We start from the raw sequence: 17,094 nt of genomic DNA, 5'->3' as shown, positions 1-17,094 counted from the left end.
GTAGAACAATGAATTTTTTAAGAAAATACTCCAAACTTTCTATTTTAGCAATCCTAATTAAGATGAGAAATGGGGTAACTTTCACATGACAGTCACACATAACCTTTCTAAGACAAACCTAAGTAACAGAAAGCAAACTTGAGTGTATAAATTCTGGATTTGCTTAAAAGGGCAAATAAATGAAAGCAATGGTGACACCATAAAGAGCGAGCAAGCTACCTGTGAAAAAAATGCTGGTGTAAGAGAAGCTGTAGGGAGAGATGGGCTCAGTATTCCCAGTGGGCTTGGATCACTGCTCGTGATCACAAGGGTGGGTGCCAGTTCTAACCCTTTGGGTTTCTTGGATCTTGATGAATTATTTACTTTGTCCTTTTCTGGCAAGACTGAATCCTGGTCTTTAGGCTCCAGTGACAAATTCTCTGGAAGTTCCATTGGCTGAGAAGCCACTGAATCAATGTCTGTGTCGATGTCTGGGTGAGAACTCAGTGGTGGTGAAGGTGTTCTGGGAGGTTCCTGCAAAGGGGGTATGGACGAAATGGGTGGTGTGGTGGCAAAAGCAGTCATTACGTTAGAGGCAGAGGGTGGGGCTTCCAGGGAAGGCAGTTTTGGGGAAACCAACGTCTCCAAAGCTTGGATAGTTTCTTCTGAAGATGGAGAAATACTTGGGCCAGTTGAAATGGTGGCAGCAACAGGTTCAACCGGTGGCTTTTTGGAAGGTGTCGTGACAAATTTGATGACAGATGGTGTGGGCTCCTGAGGAGATTTTTTCTCTGCCAGTTTCTCGGCTGGATTCTCAGTCTTTATCAATTTGAAAAGCTTTACATTGGAGGAGTTCAAAGAGTTGAGAGTAAATGAAGAATATAAGCCAGAGTGTATGTAGTCATTGCGGCTAGAGGTCTTGGCACCAGGCTGAGGTGGTTTTTCTTTCCCTCCATTCTCCACATCTTTGGAACTGCTGCTGACTTCACTGAAGTTTAAACTTTCACAGTCACCCTCAATCCTGCCCACTGTCATTGGATCCATGTTCAAAATCTCTGGATAAGAGACAAACTTGTACACAAACTTCTGACCATTCACTTTTTTGATGATATTCTGTAGGTTAAAAAAAAAAAAAAAGCATTTTTATCCTTTCTTATAAACTTATATCCCATAGTTCATGAAAAAGCTGGCATCGGCCAGGCACAGTGGCTCATGCCTGTAATCCCAGCACTTTGGAAGGCCGAGGAGGGCGGATCACGAGGTCAGGAGATTGAGACCAGCCTGGCCAACATGGTGAAACCCCGTCTCCACTAAAACAGAAAAAATTTGCAGGGCATGGTGGCGTGCGCCTGTAGTCCCAGCTACTCAGGAGGCTGAGGCAGGTGAATCCCTTGAACCCGGGAGGCGGAGGTTGCAGTGAGCCAAGATCACACCACTGCACTCCAGCCTGGTGACAGAGCAAGAGTCTGTCTTAAAAAAAAAAAAAAAAGAAAAAGCTGGTAATGAGGTTCTCCATTTTAGAAGTAGACATCACTTACTTAAAACTTTCAAAATGACCTAAATTCATCTAGCCATACCAAACACAGTCCCTACTATTATGGAGAAGTTAAGGCAAGAACATTTAAATGTCTTATTAACAACTGAACTAATATGTTACATAAAAACTGAAGGATTTTAATTGCTTACCACTCTCAACCAAATATCTGTGCAGGTTAGAACTCCCTGAACTGCAATCTCAAACAATTCCAAAGGTATAAGCCATACACATCCTGAGTAAGCAAAAAGGAATTTATTTACTTATTTTTTTGAGATGGAGTCTCACTCTGTCACCCAGGCTGGAGTGCAGCGGTGTGATCTCAGCTCACTGCAACCTCTGCCTCCTGGGTTCAAGCAATTCTCCTGCCTCAGCCTCCCAAGTAGGTGGGATTATAGGCACACATCACCATGCCCAGCTAATTTTGTATTTTTAGTAGAGATGGGGTTTTGCCATGTTGGCCAGGCTGGTCTTGAACTCCTGACCTCAACTGATCCACCCACCCCGGCCTCCCAAAGTGTTGGGATTACAGGCGTGAGCCACCGCGCCCGGCTGTGAAAAAGGAATTTAGAACATAGTATCTGTTAAGGTTCTTACTTCCTTCAGAAATTCCAGTTTATCTCCAGACAGGAAAGCTGGTAAGATCAACCACTTAATGGTGAAAGAGCCCTACACAGTGGCTCACGCCTGTAATCCCAGCACTCTGGGAGGCCAAGGCAGGTGGACTGCCTGAGATCAGGAGTTCAAGACCAGCCTCCCGTAGAGATGGTGAAACCCCATCTCTACCAAAAATACAAAAATTAGCCAGGTGTGGTGGTGCATGTCTGTAGTCCCAGCTACTCGGGAGGCTGAGGCAGGCGAATCACTTGAACCTGGGAGGCAGAAGTTGCAGTGAGCTGAGATCACGCCACTGTGCTCCAGCCTGGGCAACAGAGCAAGACTCCGTCTCAAACAAACAAACAAAAAAAGGTGAAAGAAATTAAGATCTCAGCAATTTTAACTAAAAAACCAACTCTGTGTATAAACAGCTACTACTTAAGGTATAAGGTTTTAATTTGTGTTCCCTGGGTTAAACTAAACTAAAAGTAAAAATTAAGATATAAAACGTATATATGTAGATATATGTGTGTGTGTATATGTACATATATGACTTTTCTCCCCAACAAGACAGGGTTCTCATGGAGTGCAGTGGTGTGTGATCATGGCTCACTGCAGCCTCAACCACTTGAGCTTAAGTGATCCTCCTGCCTCAGCCTCCTGGGCACTGGGACTACAGGTGTACACCACCACGCCACACTGTTTTTTGTAGAGACGGGGTCTCCCTGTGTTGCCCAGTCTGGTCTCAAATTTCTGGGCTCAAGTGATCCTCCTGCTGCAGCCTCCCAAAGTGCTGGCATTACAGGCATGAGCCACTACTCCAGGCTTCACAATTTTTAAAGTAAATTATGACACACATGAGAATATTTACTTATCCTCAAGAATCTCAAATTGCCTTTGTCATATTCCGATTCCGTACATATTTTTTCTTTTAAAGACAACTGTAATTAGGAATAAAATATGTGTAATGGGAGTAAGTTAATAAATAAAATCTGGGGCAGCTGGCTGTGATGGCTCACACCTATAATCCCAGCACTTTGGGAGGCCAAGGCAGGTGGATCACCTCAAGTCAGGAGTTCAAGACCAACTTGGCCAACATGGTGAAACCCCACCTCTACTAAAAAAATAAACAAATAAATAAATAATAAAAAATTAGCTGGGCGTGGTGGTGGCCACCTGTAATCCCAGCTACTTGGGAGGCTGAGACAGGAGAATAGCTTGAACCCTGGAGGCAGAGGTTGCAGTAAGCCAAGATCGCACCATTGCACTCCAGCCTGGGCGACAGAGTAAGACTCCGTCTCAAAAAAAAAAAAAAAAAGAAGAAGATTTGGTAGAGATTCAGCCGGAACATTTATACCTTGTATCCTAATTCCAAACTGCTGAAGCTACAAAATACATTGGATTAAAATAAACTATGAAATTGGTATCTATAACCTCAACAGAAAACAAGGAATCTTTTTTTTTTTTTTTTGAGACGGAGTCTCACTGTCACCCAGGCTGGAGTGCAATGGCACAATCTTGGCTCACCACAACCTCCGCCTCCCGGGTTCAAACGATTCTCCTGCCTCAGCCTCCTGAGTAGCTGGGATTACAGGCGCCCACCACCACGCCCAGCTAACTTTTTTTTTGTATTTTTGGTAGAGACAGGGTTTCACCACATCGGTTAGGCTGGTCTTGAACTCCTGACCTCAGGTGATCCACCCTCCTTGGCCTCCCAAAGTGCTGGGATTACAGGCGTGAGCCACTGCGCCCAGCCAAGAAGGAATCATTCTTGTCTGGAGGTTCTCTGTATAGTATAAGATCAGGATGTGTACTACCTTTACATAATAGTATCTGAGGGCTCGGCTGAGTTTGTCATAATTCATGTTAGGCTTGTTCTTGCGAATCCCCCAGAGACGAGCCACCTCTTCTGCCTGCAAAAGCTTAAACTGCCCATCATTAGAGGTCCAACAGATCATGTGCTTGTTCTGAGGCTTCTGCAGGAGCTGAAGAAGGAACTGCCACAGGGTGATAGCACTGTCCATAGCAATGAGCTGAAAGAATATAGATAAGATATGTGATAATATTAACAGCCAACACCTATTTAACACTGTATGTCAAGCACTGTTTTAAGTGCTCTAAATGTATTAATTCATCCCCACATTTCTATAAGGTAGATACTACTGCATCCTCATTTTACGTAAGAAAAAACTGATTCATAAGAGGGTTAAGGAACTTGTACAACATCACACAAGTAAACGGTGAAGCTAAGATCTAAGCCCAGGCAATCTGGACCCAGAATCCAAACTCTTAAGGATGCCACGCTGCTTAAGAAATGTCTTAAGCAACAAGCAACTTGCAAGGAGGATAAAGCTAGTTCCCTAAATTATAGGAAAAAACAATGATTGTCAATCACTAGTGACTGTCAATCACTGTTGTTAAATTTGAATCCTAAAATCTCATTGCTGTATTCTCTCAGGAGACCACCATTCCAGCATCTGTCTAAATCAACCCGGTTTGGTTATCTGCCTGTGAGTGTATGTGTTTGTGTCTATCTCAGGGTGGCCCAGGGACTGAGGTGTAGGGAATAATCTACTTTTGCTCCAACTGGTTTCCATCACCATAAATGTCATTTACATACAAATTGGCAGCATTTTGAATTCAGCAAAGTGTTCTCTTTTCTGTCACTGTTCTGTCCACAGTGATTCCATCTGCAAAGATTCTCCTTTGATTAGCAATCTTTATGTGATTATCAAGGCATGGATTGAAGAAAAATATTTTAATATCTTAAGTTTCAGGATCTCCCTGTTTAGGCCAGAGTTTCTCAATTTTGGCATTATTGGTTTTGGGGGCCAGATAATTCTTTGTTGTGGGAAGCTGTCCTGTACACTGCAGTTTGTCTAACAGCATACCCGGCCTCTACCCACTAGATGCCAGTAGCACCGCCTGCCCCATTGAGACCATCAAAAATATCTCCAGACATTGCCAAATATTCCCCCAGGGGTCAAAGTCATCCCGGTAGATAACCATTGGTTTAGGCAAAGGAGCAGCAAGGAATGCTCTCTCATAAAGGTATTTTCCTCACAGAATTTCAAAACACCTTTCTATTAGGAAGAATTCTTTAGGGCAGAAACTCTGGCCAAATCCGTATAAGTGTGTCCTAAGAATCTTATGATTGAATACTTCACACACACAAAAAAAAAACAAAAACAAAAAACCTTCCTTTCTCTAGTAACGAGATCTCAATGGGTTAGAATAGAGTTTGAAAACAAATTATATCAATACCATTAAAACACTACAAGAACAGATCAAAACTGGACTACAACAAAATTTAAAACTGTTGTGCTGCAAATAATGCCATCAAGTGAGAAGACAATCCCCCAAATGGGAGAATATTTTCAAACCATGTATCACAAAGGGAGCCTGCATCCAAAATATATTAAAAAACGCCTACGACTAAAAAAAAAAAAAAAAAAAAAAAGCAAAGAATTTGAAAAGACATCATAGCAAAGAAGATATACAAATAGCCAATAAACACAGGAAAAAATGCTCTACATTGGCTGAATCTGCCTACTTGTCGCCACTATCACTGCCACCCACCTCCCGGCTCCCCCAGGTTCCCTCAGCCCAGCCTAGTTCAGCCCGGTTCCCAACAGGATGAAGTTCGTGTACAAAGAAGAGCATCCGTTCAAGAAACGCGCAGCTCCGAGAGCAAGAAGACTGGAAAGAAATACCCGGACCGGGTGCCGGTGATAGTAGAAAAGGCTCCCAAAGCTCGGATAGGAGACCTGGACAAAAGAAATACCTGGTGCCTTCTGATCTCACAGCTGGTCAGTTCTGCTGCTGCTGCTTCTTTTTTTTTTTTTTTTTTTTTGAGATGGAGTCCCACTTTGTCACCCAGGCTGGAGTGCAGTGGCGCAATCTCGGCTCACTGCAACCTCCGCCTCCTGGGTTCAAGCGATTCTCCTGTCTCAGCCTCCCGAGTAGCTGGGATTATAGGCGCATGCCACCACGCCCAGCTAATTTTTGTATTTTTAGTAGAGGTGGGGTTTCACCATGTTGGTCAGGCTGGTCTTGAACTCCTGACCTCATGATCCGCCTGCCTTGGCCTCCCAAAGTGCTGGGATTACAGGCATAAGCCACTGCGCCCGGCCCAGTTCTACTTCTTGATCCAGAAGCGAATTCATCTCCGAGCTGAGGATGCCTTGTTTTTCTTTGTCAACAATGTCATTCTGCCCACCAGTGCCACAATGGGTCAGCTCTACCAGGAACACCATGAAGACTTCTTTCTCTACGTTGCCTACAGTGACCAAAGTGTCTACAGTCTGTGATGCTGCTACCCCTGAGCTGGAAGGGGGGTCTCATTCTACAGAGAGGTGGCCTTCCTTTCTTGACCTCCTCCTCCAAGCTCAAACACCACCTCCCTTATTCAGGACCGGCACTTCTTAATGTTTGAGGCTTTCTTTCCAGCCTCTCTTAGGAGGGGTAATGGTGGAGTTGGCATCTCGTACCTCTCCTTTCTCCTTTCTTCCCCTTTCTCTGCCCGCCTTTCCCATTCTGCTTTAGACTTCTTGATTGTCAGTCTCTGTCACATCCAGTGATTGTTTCAGTTTCTGTTCCCTTTCTGACTGCCCAAGGGGCTCAGAACCCCAGCAATCCCTTCCTTTTACTACCTTCTTTTTGGGAGGTAGTTGCAAGGGACTGAAATTGCAAGGGGAAGGTAGGAGGCACATCAATAAAGAAGAAACCACCAAAAAAAAATGCTCTACATAATTAGTTATTAGGGAACTAAAAATCAAAACCACCTGAGAAACCACTTCATGCCTACTTGGAAGGCTATAATCAAGACAGACAGACAATAACAAATATTGGCAAGGATGCAGAGAAATTGAAGCCCTTGTACATTGCTGGTGGGAATGTAAAATGGTGTAGCCACTTCGGACAAGTTTAATACATGACTCAACAATTCTACTCCTAGGTATATACCCAAAAGAAATGAAAACATACGTCCATACAAAAACTTACACAGGACTGTTCATAGCAGAATTATTCATAACATCTAAAAAGTAGAAACAAACTAAATGTCCGTCAACTGATGAATGGATAAATAATATGTGGCACATTCATAATGGGGTATCATCCAGCCACAGAAAGGAATGAGGTACACACACACACAAGGACAAACCTTGAAAACATTATGCAAGTGACTAATAGAAGCCAGTCCACAAAAGACCACATATTGTATGTTTCCACTTATATGAAATGTCCAGAATAGGAAAATCCATAGACACAGAAAATAGATTAGTAATTATTTAGGACTGGGGGCTAAAATGCGGGGAAGAGAAGTGGGGAATGATAGAAAATGGGTACAGGGTTTCTTTTGGGGGTGATGAAAATATTATAAACTTAGGCAGGGCGCAGTGGCTCACGCCTGTAATCCCAGCACTTTGGGAGGCCGAGGTGGGCGGATCACAAGGTCAGAAGATTGAGACCATCCTGTCTAACACAGTGAAACCCCGTCTCCACTAAAAATACAAAAAATTAGCTGGGCGTGGTGGTGGGCGCCTGTAGTCCCAGCTACTCAGGAGGCTGAGGGAGGAGAATGGCGTGAACCTGGGAGGCAGAGTTTGCAGTGAGCTGAGATTGCGCCACTGCACTCCAGCCTGGGTGACAGAGCGAGACTCCGCCTCAAAAAAAAAAAAAAGAAAAGAAAATATTATAAACTTGGATTGTGTTCATGCTTGCACAAAACCCACAGCATATTACACCTAAGGAGGTGAATTTTATGGTATGTGAATTATATCTCAATAAAGATTTTCAAAACAAACAACACAACAAACACTATAAAGTTAGGTCTGGGAAGACTAATTCTAACAACATTTAACTCACAGAAGATGGGATTCTTAAGGGTCAACTATACCTACTTCCAAAAAGGGCAGAGATAAGAAACTGTAGTGGAAAATAGTTGGGTTTCTATAACTTTTCTGAAACACTCAAAATGTCCTCCAGTAATCCTCACGATTATCACTTTGAAGCTGGTTGTACAGAGACAGTCACCTAAAAGTAACGATGGGAAAATAATAAAGGATAGAAAGGGAGAGATGCTGCCCACAGTCAGAATTCATGGAAAAGCTGAAGCCATGAGTCCCAAGTCTCTTTCATCACAGTCATGTACTCTGTCCATTAGGGAAACCACTTTCCAAATAAATAGAAGCACTCATATCACTAATTGATTGTAAAAAAGCATTACATATTAGATACCGATAATAATCCACAAATATGAAGTGCTACCTTAATGCCAAATAACCATGCCCGCTAGAAATCGGTTCCCCATAGCCTCACTTAAGCGGGGCTAAAATAGCGGTTTTATACTACAGCCATTAAGTATGGTGGAAGCAGGCAGGGATTCCCTGTTATGTCTCTTGAGTTTACCTGACAGGCCTTTCTTCTGATGATGCCTAATGATGGCAAGTTACCGTTCTACTACAGTTTTCCCACTTAAACAATTATTTCTAATCTAATCCTGTTAAAACTACTCTCTAGTAAATGTTATCTTAAGCCGAGAACTCAATTTCCACATTTCCAGACATCACCTTCATATAAGACTGCTTATAGGTGGAGTATGAATCCATTCGTGAGACGATGAAGGAAAGACAGAGAATGGGAGTCTCTAGCCTACACAGATGTGGTGCCTATTATTCCATTTGTTTTTGAAAAAATTCCAACACCCGGATCCTAGAGTCTTAATACCTATTATGTAGATAACATTTCAGCCCTACAAGTTTAAAGCCTCAGCTATACATCTAAAGACAAAAACAACAAATTAACGTCTCCATAATGAGCACCCAAGGAGACTCCCCAAAATAACAGGTGTTCCCCAGATGGTACAGGTTTAACTTGCACCTTCCCTGTTGGTTATCAGTGGAGCAGCATGTATTTAGTCAAACACTGGTGAGCTGTTGGCTGCTTTAAGGTAGAACCGAGCTGTTGTGGAAAATGCTGATGCTTATTTAGCAACTACAGTGTGTCTACGATAGAAGGTTGAGGACAGTAAAAAAAAAAAAAAAAATGGCTTTGGCCGGGTGCAGTGGCTCACGCCTATAATCCCAACACTTTGGGAGGCTGAGGCAAGTAGATCACGAGGTCAGGAGATGGAGACCATCCTGGCTAACAAGGTGAAACCCCCGTGTCTATTAAAAATACAAACAATTAGCCAGGCGTGGTGGCGGGTGCCTGTAGTCCCAGCTACTCGGCAGGCTGAGGCAGAATGGCATGAACCCGGGAGGCGGAGCTTGCAGTGAGCCGAGATCGTGCCACTGCACTCCAGCCTGGGCAACAGAGCAAGACTACGTCTCAAAAAAAAAAAAAAAAAAAGAAAAGAAAAAAATGGCTTTGAGGTTTTAGACTGAAGTATTAGAAATGAATTTTGAGAAAAAGATATGAAGTGGACATTTTCACTGGGTACTTTAAAGGAATATTTTATTAATTCAATTATGATATCGTTATTCTTTTGATTGAAAAGCAGCCAACGTCTTCTTATATAGTTAAGTCAAAACTCTTCATTTTAGTTTCAAAAAGTGTGGTATTAACAATGATCTTCAATGATTTCATCAGATATAAAAGAGAGCTGGCCGGGCACAGTGGCATATGCCTACCATCCCAGCACTTTGGGAGGCCAAATCGCTTGAGGTCAGGGGTTCTAGACCAGCCTGGCCAACATGGTGAAACCCCGTTTCTATTAAAAATACAAAAATTACCTGGGCGTGGTGGTGGGCACCTGTAATCCCAGCTACTAGGGAGGCTGAGGCAGAAGAATCATTTGAACCCAGGAGGCGGAGGTCACAGTGAGCTGAAATCACACCACTGCACTCCATCCTGGGCGACAGAGCAAGACCCTGTCTCAAAAAAATAAATAAATAAAATAAAAGCTAAAGAAAAACATCCCCTAAGACAGTTATTAAAAATTATGTGGTTGCTTCATGCCTGTAATCCCAGCACTTTGGGAGGCCAAGGGGGGAGCTTGAGCTCAGGAGTTCGCGACTGGCCTAGGCAACATGTTGAAACCCTGTCTTTACCAAAAATACAAAAAATTAGCCGGGTATGGTAGTGCGTGACTACTCGGGAGGCTGAGGTGGGAGAATGGCCGGGAGATGGAGGTTGCAGTGAGCAGAGACCACATCACTGCACTCCAGCCTGGGCAACAGAGTGAGACCTTGTCTCAAACAAAAACAAAAACACAACAAAACAAAACCAAACAAAACCTTTTATTCTTGTTACCTATCAAAAAAAAAAAAGAGGCTAATTACTTGATTTTCCTACAGGAATCTCGAGTTTTCCACAATTGCAATTTTTAAAGTTTAAAGTTATAACAAAGGAAGAAAACACTTAACTGGTCCAAATGAAGGTATTTGATTTTTGAGGGGGTAAAGGCTGAAAACATAATTGATTCTATTTTAACACTTCAAAGATAGACCAATCCCTGTCCTAAATTGAAAGGGAGCATGCTGAAGTAATGTATTAAGAAAAGGAAGTCTCTATTAAATAAAACCTTTTCCACCCTAAACATGTTTATAATACACACAGTCCAGTTGCTGTGGTGACCCATAGCCCAACTATTTTTCAGAGACAGTAGCTAAAACCCAAAAAAAACACAAAGTCTCCAAATTTTCTTCAGCCTGCTACTTAAAACAAAACCAAGTTATGAATGTATCAAGCCTAGTTTCGAATCAAAATACTCACCGTTGTCAAAAAGTAACCAAAAGTAACATGACGTTTTTAACTACACAGGCTCCTAAAAAATACTCTTTGTATAGGATCCTGCACAGTTCTTACAATATTCTTACAATAAAACTTAAAGACACTACTTCACTAGGAATGAACAGATTCCACTTACGCAGTTTTAATGTTTAAGTAAAATCAAAGAGAAGAGTGTTCCTGAAGGGAAAATATTGAATCATACTACATTTTAATGAAAACACCGCTGCCAAGCCTAAATATTGAAGCACGAAGTTTTCCAAGCCAGGGGGAGGGGGTGTAGAGGGTGGGAAAAGAGGACAGAGGATCTGATCTATCAACCAAAGAGATGGACAAACCATTCTGATGAGGCATAAAACTCCAGAATCTTTATTTAAATTCCCCAAATTTCAAATAGCAATAGCTGGAGAAAAAGTGAAGTGTGTACTTTTGACTACTTCAGTCAACAACATCCCTATTTCCTTCCAAGGCCAGTTACTATCCCGCCCCGAAAGATGTTTCCAATTGATCTTCCCAGGAATGAAGTTACCAGCCTCGATGCAGCTGTGCACAAGGCGGAAAGTAAAGAGGGGCGGGGGGCCGCTGGAGCGAAATAGAAAAAGAAATGAAACTCGACACCGGATGACTAGCGAGCTAGGGGAGAGGAAGAAAAGCGGACGGCCGCGTGTGCCCTACAGGAGATCAAAGTCTGGGGGAAGAGGTGCAACCTCACCGGGCCTTGGTAAGCACTGAATTACTGTACTTTCATTTTCCAACTTCCTGTCACTACAGAAAATCAGAATTGCTCCCCTCCTCCCCATCCACGCCGAAAAAATCGCCGCCACCTTTCGCCCACGAGACTTCGGGGGACCAAGTAAGAGGCTACGAGAGCTAAGCGGTGCGCTGCGGCGTCCACCTGTGCGCCGCGGTGCCCGGCGGGCCGGGGGCGGACCCAAGGGGAGCGCGCGCCCGGCCCCCGCCCCCACTTCCTGTCGTGCCGCGCGCCCCTCGGCCCCCGCCCCCGCTCCCGGCCGGTGGGGCTGTGGCCGCGAGATCCCGAGGGGGCGCGCGGGGCTGACCGCTCACCGACGCCGCGCGCGGGGCTCCCCCTCGGTCTCCGCCTCGAACACGATGCGCCTCTCCGCCCTCAGCCTCCTCCTCACGCTGGAAACTCGAGGACGGCGCGGCAGCCGCTGCGACCCCCGCGGCGGAGCCGTAGAAGGCGGCGGCGGCCGAGCCGAGCCCGCCGGGTGCCCGCAGCCGCCCGCATCTCCCGCCGCCGCGGCTCCTCGCGCCCCGCCCTCCCCGCCCCCGCACGCGGCAGCGGCGGCGCGGGTCTTGGGGCCGCTACACGCCGGGCGCGCGCGTTCGGGGCGTTCCTTGCAGCGGCGGGGCCTGCCAGGCCCTCCGCGGCCGCCGCCACTCTCAAACCCCCCGACTGCTCCTGGGTCCCTCCCAGACGCCGTAGTCGCTACACGTCACTTCCGGGGGGAGGGGCTGCGACCCTAAGGGGCGTTGTGAGCCGCGTCTGCCCGCAAACCCGGGTTTGGTGTGGCCGGGGGATGTAGCTAGGGCGCCTCCTGGAGTCGTCTCGCCGCTCTCCGTCGCGTTCGGTGCGGTTGCTTCCAGGTCCCTGAGGCGCCCGTCCGGAACCCGCCAGGACCCAAGCTGCCGCCTGGGCCGGGACCTCGGACTCCTCAAAGGCGCGCCACGTTCTCCTCGGTTGGAGGGAAGAGGTGGCGCTCGCAGAGCAACCTGCGGGGGACCACTTCTGTTGGTGCTAAGCTTTGGCGAGAGTCTCCTCCCTCCTGTGTCCCTCGTCCTTACCACTCGCTGTTAGAAGTTGGGGCCGTCACAGCTTTCTCATCGAAGTGCCAGATCCCAGGACACTACAAACGCTTGATAAATACTAAATTAGCACTGTGGCTTTCTAGCCTGGGGACTGACAAATGGAAGCGCTGGAGTCGTGGGAAAAGCTTGCCCTGGCGATGGAGGCAGCGACCAGAAATCCATTCGTGGCTCTACCCCTCACTAACTCACCAATTTTAAGCAATCTTAACCTCTCTAAAACAGTCATCATTTATAAGGTGGAGAGAACCCAATATCTTAGAGTTGTTGTAATGATTAAAGAAAATAAGGTGCATGAAACACCTAGCAAGAGTTTCTAGCTTAGAGGTTCTCATTAAGTAAAATTCTTAAGGAATCAGGTCACACTTGATACAAGAAGCTACTTGAGCAGTTTAGCACCACAAGGAATGTAAAGTCATAAATTAGGACAGCTGAACAAAACCTCCAAGAAATAAATTAGGTGTTTGTTTAACAAGAAACCAAAGACAGGTCAGTGTCTGAGTTACTGGTTATTCGAGGCCATTTACTAGCTGTGTGACCTGTAGTGAGTTGGTTAACCTTTCTGGACCTCAGTTTCCTCATGTAAAATGACGATAATGAGCAGCATTGCTGAGAGGATTAAATGAAGTATAGAGCATAATGTACTTAGTGCATTACCTAGCACATAGTAGATACCCAGTAAATCGTGGTGTCATTTATTTTTGCCCCCACAATTGAATGTATAGTTAATTGAACTCACTGAGTGAAATGTGATTCTGTCATCCTTTTGTAGGCTTTTGGAAGAGAATCATCACTTCCTTGATTTCCAGCCTCCTCTTCCATAATACAGAGTAATTATAATCCACAAAGGTAGCTATTCCTGTAAAAACAACTCTACCAAAAGATGTTACCTTTCCAAAATTAGTTTTACCAAAGCATGCAAACATATTAAGACATGTTTTATAAGGAACATGCAGTATCTGAAAAGCACTAGCAGTCTTGGCCCCTAACATAAAATTTTCCTTGCAACAAGTTCCATCTTGGAAACCAAGAAAAAAAAAAGTATTAAGGTAGGCTGTTTAGGATACACCTATTGGAAACATTTGTTTATAGAAAGATTTCATTTTAAAGCCCCCTACCAAGAACAGTTAAGGGTTGTGGAGATCTGCACACTACGCTGCTCTGTTCAAACTGGCAGTAAACATCTGATTCGGCCTCAGGGCCAGTAGTTGTGTCATATCCCTTTTAGACTGAGCTTACGGCATTGTCAATTGCAGTGTATTTTTGGAAAACAGCCTGCTTTGGGAGTTCTTAAATTAGTCATAGCAAATCTGTCTGCTTTTAAATTGACTTTTTTTTTAAGGCGGTACATATTGACAGAAGAGAAAGGAAGAAAAGTGGATTTCTAATTAGAGAACTTGAGGGGAAAAGTTAATTAATGTGCCTGGTTTTCCCACTCAAGATTCTATAAATACACAATCTCTCTCCATGGTTCCTCACACAACAGATGGTTCTGTTTGTGCAAACTCCATGGTAGTTACGTTGGTCAACCAAAAAGACTGCTTTTTCGTTATCTTGTTTGGTCACTTTCCCACCAGATAGATGGATTCCTGATCTTAGCCTTAGTTACTCAGAGCCATCCCAAAGAAAATTTGTAGGTTTTATTACAATGTTTATTTATTTTTTTGAGACAGAGTTTCGCTCTTCTTGCCCAGGCTGGAGTGCAATGGCGCAATCTCGGCTCACCGCAACCTCCGCCTCCTGGGTTCAAGCGAGCCTCCTTCCTCAGCCTCCCAAGTAGGTGGGATTACAGGCATGCGCCACCATGCCCGGCTAAATTTTTTTGTATTTTTAGTAGAAATGGAGTTTCTCCGTGTTGGTCAGGCTGGTCTCGAACTCCTGACCTCAGGTGATCCGCCCGCCTCGGCCTCCCAAAGTGCTGGGATTACAGGCGTGACCCATCACGCCTGGCTTAAAATGTTTAAATATGTATTTTCTACCTGGCCTGCCCTAGATTTTGTTTTTGTTTTTTGTTTTTTTTTTTTGAGACAGAATCTCACACAGTCACCCATGCTGGAGTACAGTGGCACAATCTCGGCTCACTGCAACCTCCGCTTCCCGGGTTCAAGCGATTCTTCTGCCTCAGCCTCCTAGCTGGGATTATAGGTGTGCACCACCACGCCCAGCTAATTTTGGTATTTTTAGTAGAGACGGGGTTTCACCGTGTTGGCCAGGCTGGTCTCAAACTCCTAACCTCGTGATCCGCCTGCCTTGGCCTCCCAAAGTGTTGGGATTACAGATGTGAGCCACCGGGCCTGGCCTAGATTTTTTTTCTTAATCACTGCAGTTAACTCAGCTCTGCAACCCCTTGCCCCTAATTTAATTACATTTCCTATCCCAATAACACCTAGTTATGATCATTACTTCTCAAGGCAACTTCCTCTTCCCTCTCTTTATTTCACTGCTTCATCATTACTCCCAGTCACTATCCCTTTTTCCTAAAGAAGCGTTTCACGGATTTTGACTGACTAAGCAAGCATGGAGCCATCCAGTTAGTTGCCTGTTACGTCTTTCAAGCAATATCCTGTAGCACGTGACATTAAGAAGAGATATCTTTTAAGTCAAAGACAGCACCCACAACCCCAGGTGGGGACAAGTGTGGAGCAAATTGCAACATGACTGAGAAGAAAGAATAAAAATCTGGGATATCTGGGTTCTAGCCTTTGGGTCTCCCTAAACTCAAAACTTGAACCTCCTGAGAAAATCCTTGCGACTTACCCTTTCTGGGTTTCACTTTCAACATCTTTAGAAATAAAAGAGACATACCTTTCACTTCATGTCTGTAATGGATAGACTAAAAGAAAAAGGCAGTAGGCTGGTTGCGGTGGCTCACACCTGTAATCCCAGCACTTTGGAGGGCTGAGGCAGGTAGATCACCTGAGGTCAGGAGTTCAAGACCAGCCTGGCCAACATGGTGAAACCCCATCTCTGTTAAAATACCAAAAAAATTAGCCAGGTGTGGTGGCAGGCACCTGTAATCCCAGCTACTCAGGAGGCTGAGGCAGGAGAATGGCTTGAACCCGGGAGGTGAGGGTTTCAGTGAGCTGATACCGTGCCACTGCACTCCAGCCTGGGTGACAGGAGCGAAACTGTGTCTCAAAAAAAAAAAAAAAAAAGCGGTTGATCAAATGATGCTTTGAACTCTTGGTAAATAGCCCTATTGCTGTTATATTTGTGTGGACTGAGATCTTAGATAGAGGTAAAGTTATCTTTGAAAAGAAAACTCTGGCTAGCTGTATATTGAATCTGGCAGCACTGGCAACCCCTACTACCTGTTAAGGTCCTAAACTTTACCAAATATAACCAGTAAACGTTTCATCCCCAATAATAAGGCTTTTAATCAGAGGGTATTAAGGGTCCGGAGAAAACCCAATCTGAAGGTCATTGAACAAGGTACTTGTGGCCTCTAGACTGTGAAGTAAACTCATGGCAACATCTTTCAGGACTAGCTGTAATCTCCACACAATACACTGTTTTTTCAGAGAGGACATGACGAGACATGAGTTATTGCAATTACCGCCTGAGGCATAGCAACTGTCTAATATGTTTGATGACCTGTCACAAACACAGGTCAGAAAATAGCTTCATATAATTTTCATTCTTGATCTCTACACCCAGTCTACTTATTTTCTTTTAATATTTTTAACCTCAAGTAATTTTATTGGTCTTTGATAAATGTATAATTTCTAGACTTATAAAAATTGATATGGAATATGTAATAGAGAAAGAAGAGAGAATATATCAATTTTTTTTTGAGACAAAATCTCACTCTGTCACCCAGGCTGGAGTGCAGTGATGGGATCTCGACTCACTGCAACCTCTGCCTGCCGGGTTCAAGCGATTCTCCTGCCTCAGGCACCTGAGTAGCTGGGATTACAGGCGTGTGCCACCATGCCTTGCTAATCTTTGTGTATTTAGTAGAGACGGGGTTTCGCCATGTTGGCCAGGCTGGTCTCGAACTCCTGACCTCAGGTGATCCACCCACCTTGACCTCCCAAAGTGTTGGGATTACAGGCGTGAGCCACCTTTGGAAAAGGTGTTCCTTAATTGATAAAAGCTCATGAAATCTGCCTTTTGTATAATTGTTTAAGATTCTGGTGTTTGGACCAGCTCCTTGCAGAATACATATTGCTCTGAATTTTAAGCCAAAATAATTTTTCCTCTCTGGTGTATTTTATAATCACTGTCTGGAAAAAAAATCTTCTTCAATTAAAGTTAATTAAGGAAGCACCAATATATGATACTATGCTGTTATTACAGAAGAAACTCAAAGAGCATTTGCTCTTCTAGGAATTCTGAGTCTTGAATTGGCAACACTGACACCCTCAGCGACCATCATTGCTGTCCACGACTTCCAGCATTTTCAGAATTCTTTTGCTATCCCG

The 17,094-nt window shown here is 44.4% G+C and overlaps 1 protein-coding gene and 1 pseudogene across 2 annotated transcripts in view; one reads left to right on the top strand and one right to left on the bottom strand.

Annotated features, from left to right (window-relative positions):
• ELK4 (ETS transcription factor ELK4) overlaps positions 1–12,118 on the bottom strand; it is a 29,055-nt gene extending 16,937 nt beyond the window's left edge. Inside the window, exons 1-3 of one of the 2 annotated variants that reach the window (XR_008624586.2) lie at positions 11,909–12,117; positions 3,928–4,143; positions 220–1,092 (exon numbers count right to left, since the gene is read on the bottom strand). Coding sequence is in view for 1 of the 2 variants with exons in the window: in XM_008976551.4 (XP_008974799.1) it covers positions 220–1,092; positions 3,928–4,134 (1,080 nt within the window). In the remaining variant the exon portion in view is untranslated. Of the gene's footprint in view, positions 1–219; positions 1,093–3,927; positions 4,144–11,908 lie in introns of both variants that reach the window. The other variant, XM_008976551.4, reaches the window with a different exon arrangement.
• On the top strand, positions 4,230–6,556 carry LOC106634027 (gamma-aminobutyric acid receptor-associated protein-like; annotated as a pseudogene).
• Positions 12,119–17,094: the final 4,976 nt, after the last annotated feature.

Source organism: Pan paniscus, chromosome 1 (genome assembly GCF_029289425.2).
Source record: "Pan paniscus chromosome 1, NHGRI_mPanPan1-v2.0_pri, whole genome shotgun sequence".
In the NCBI taxonomy this organism is placed as follows: Eukaryota; Metazoa; Chordata; class Mammalia; order Primates; family Hominidae; genus Pan; species Pan paniscus.
Note: the sequence above shows the minus strand (reverse complement) of the source record. Positions and strands in the feature narration are given on the sequence as shown.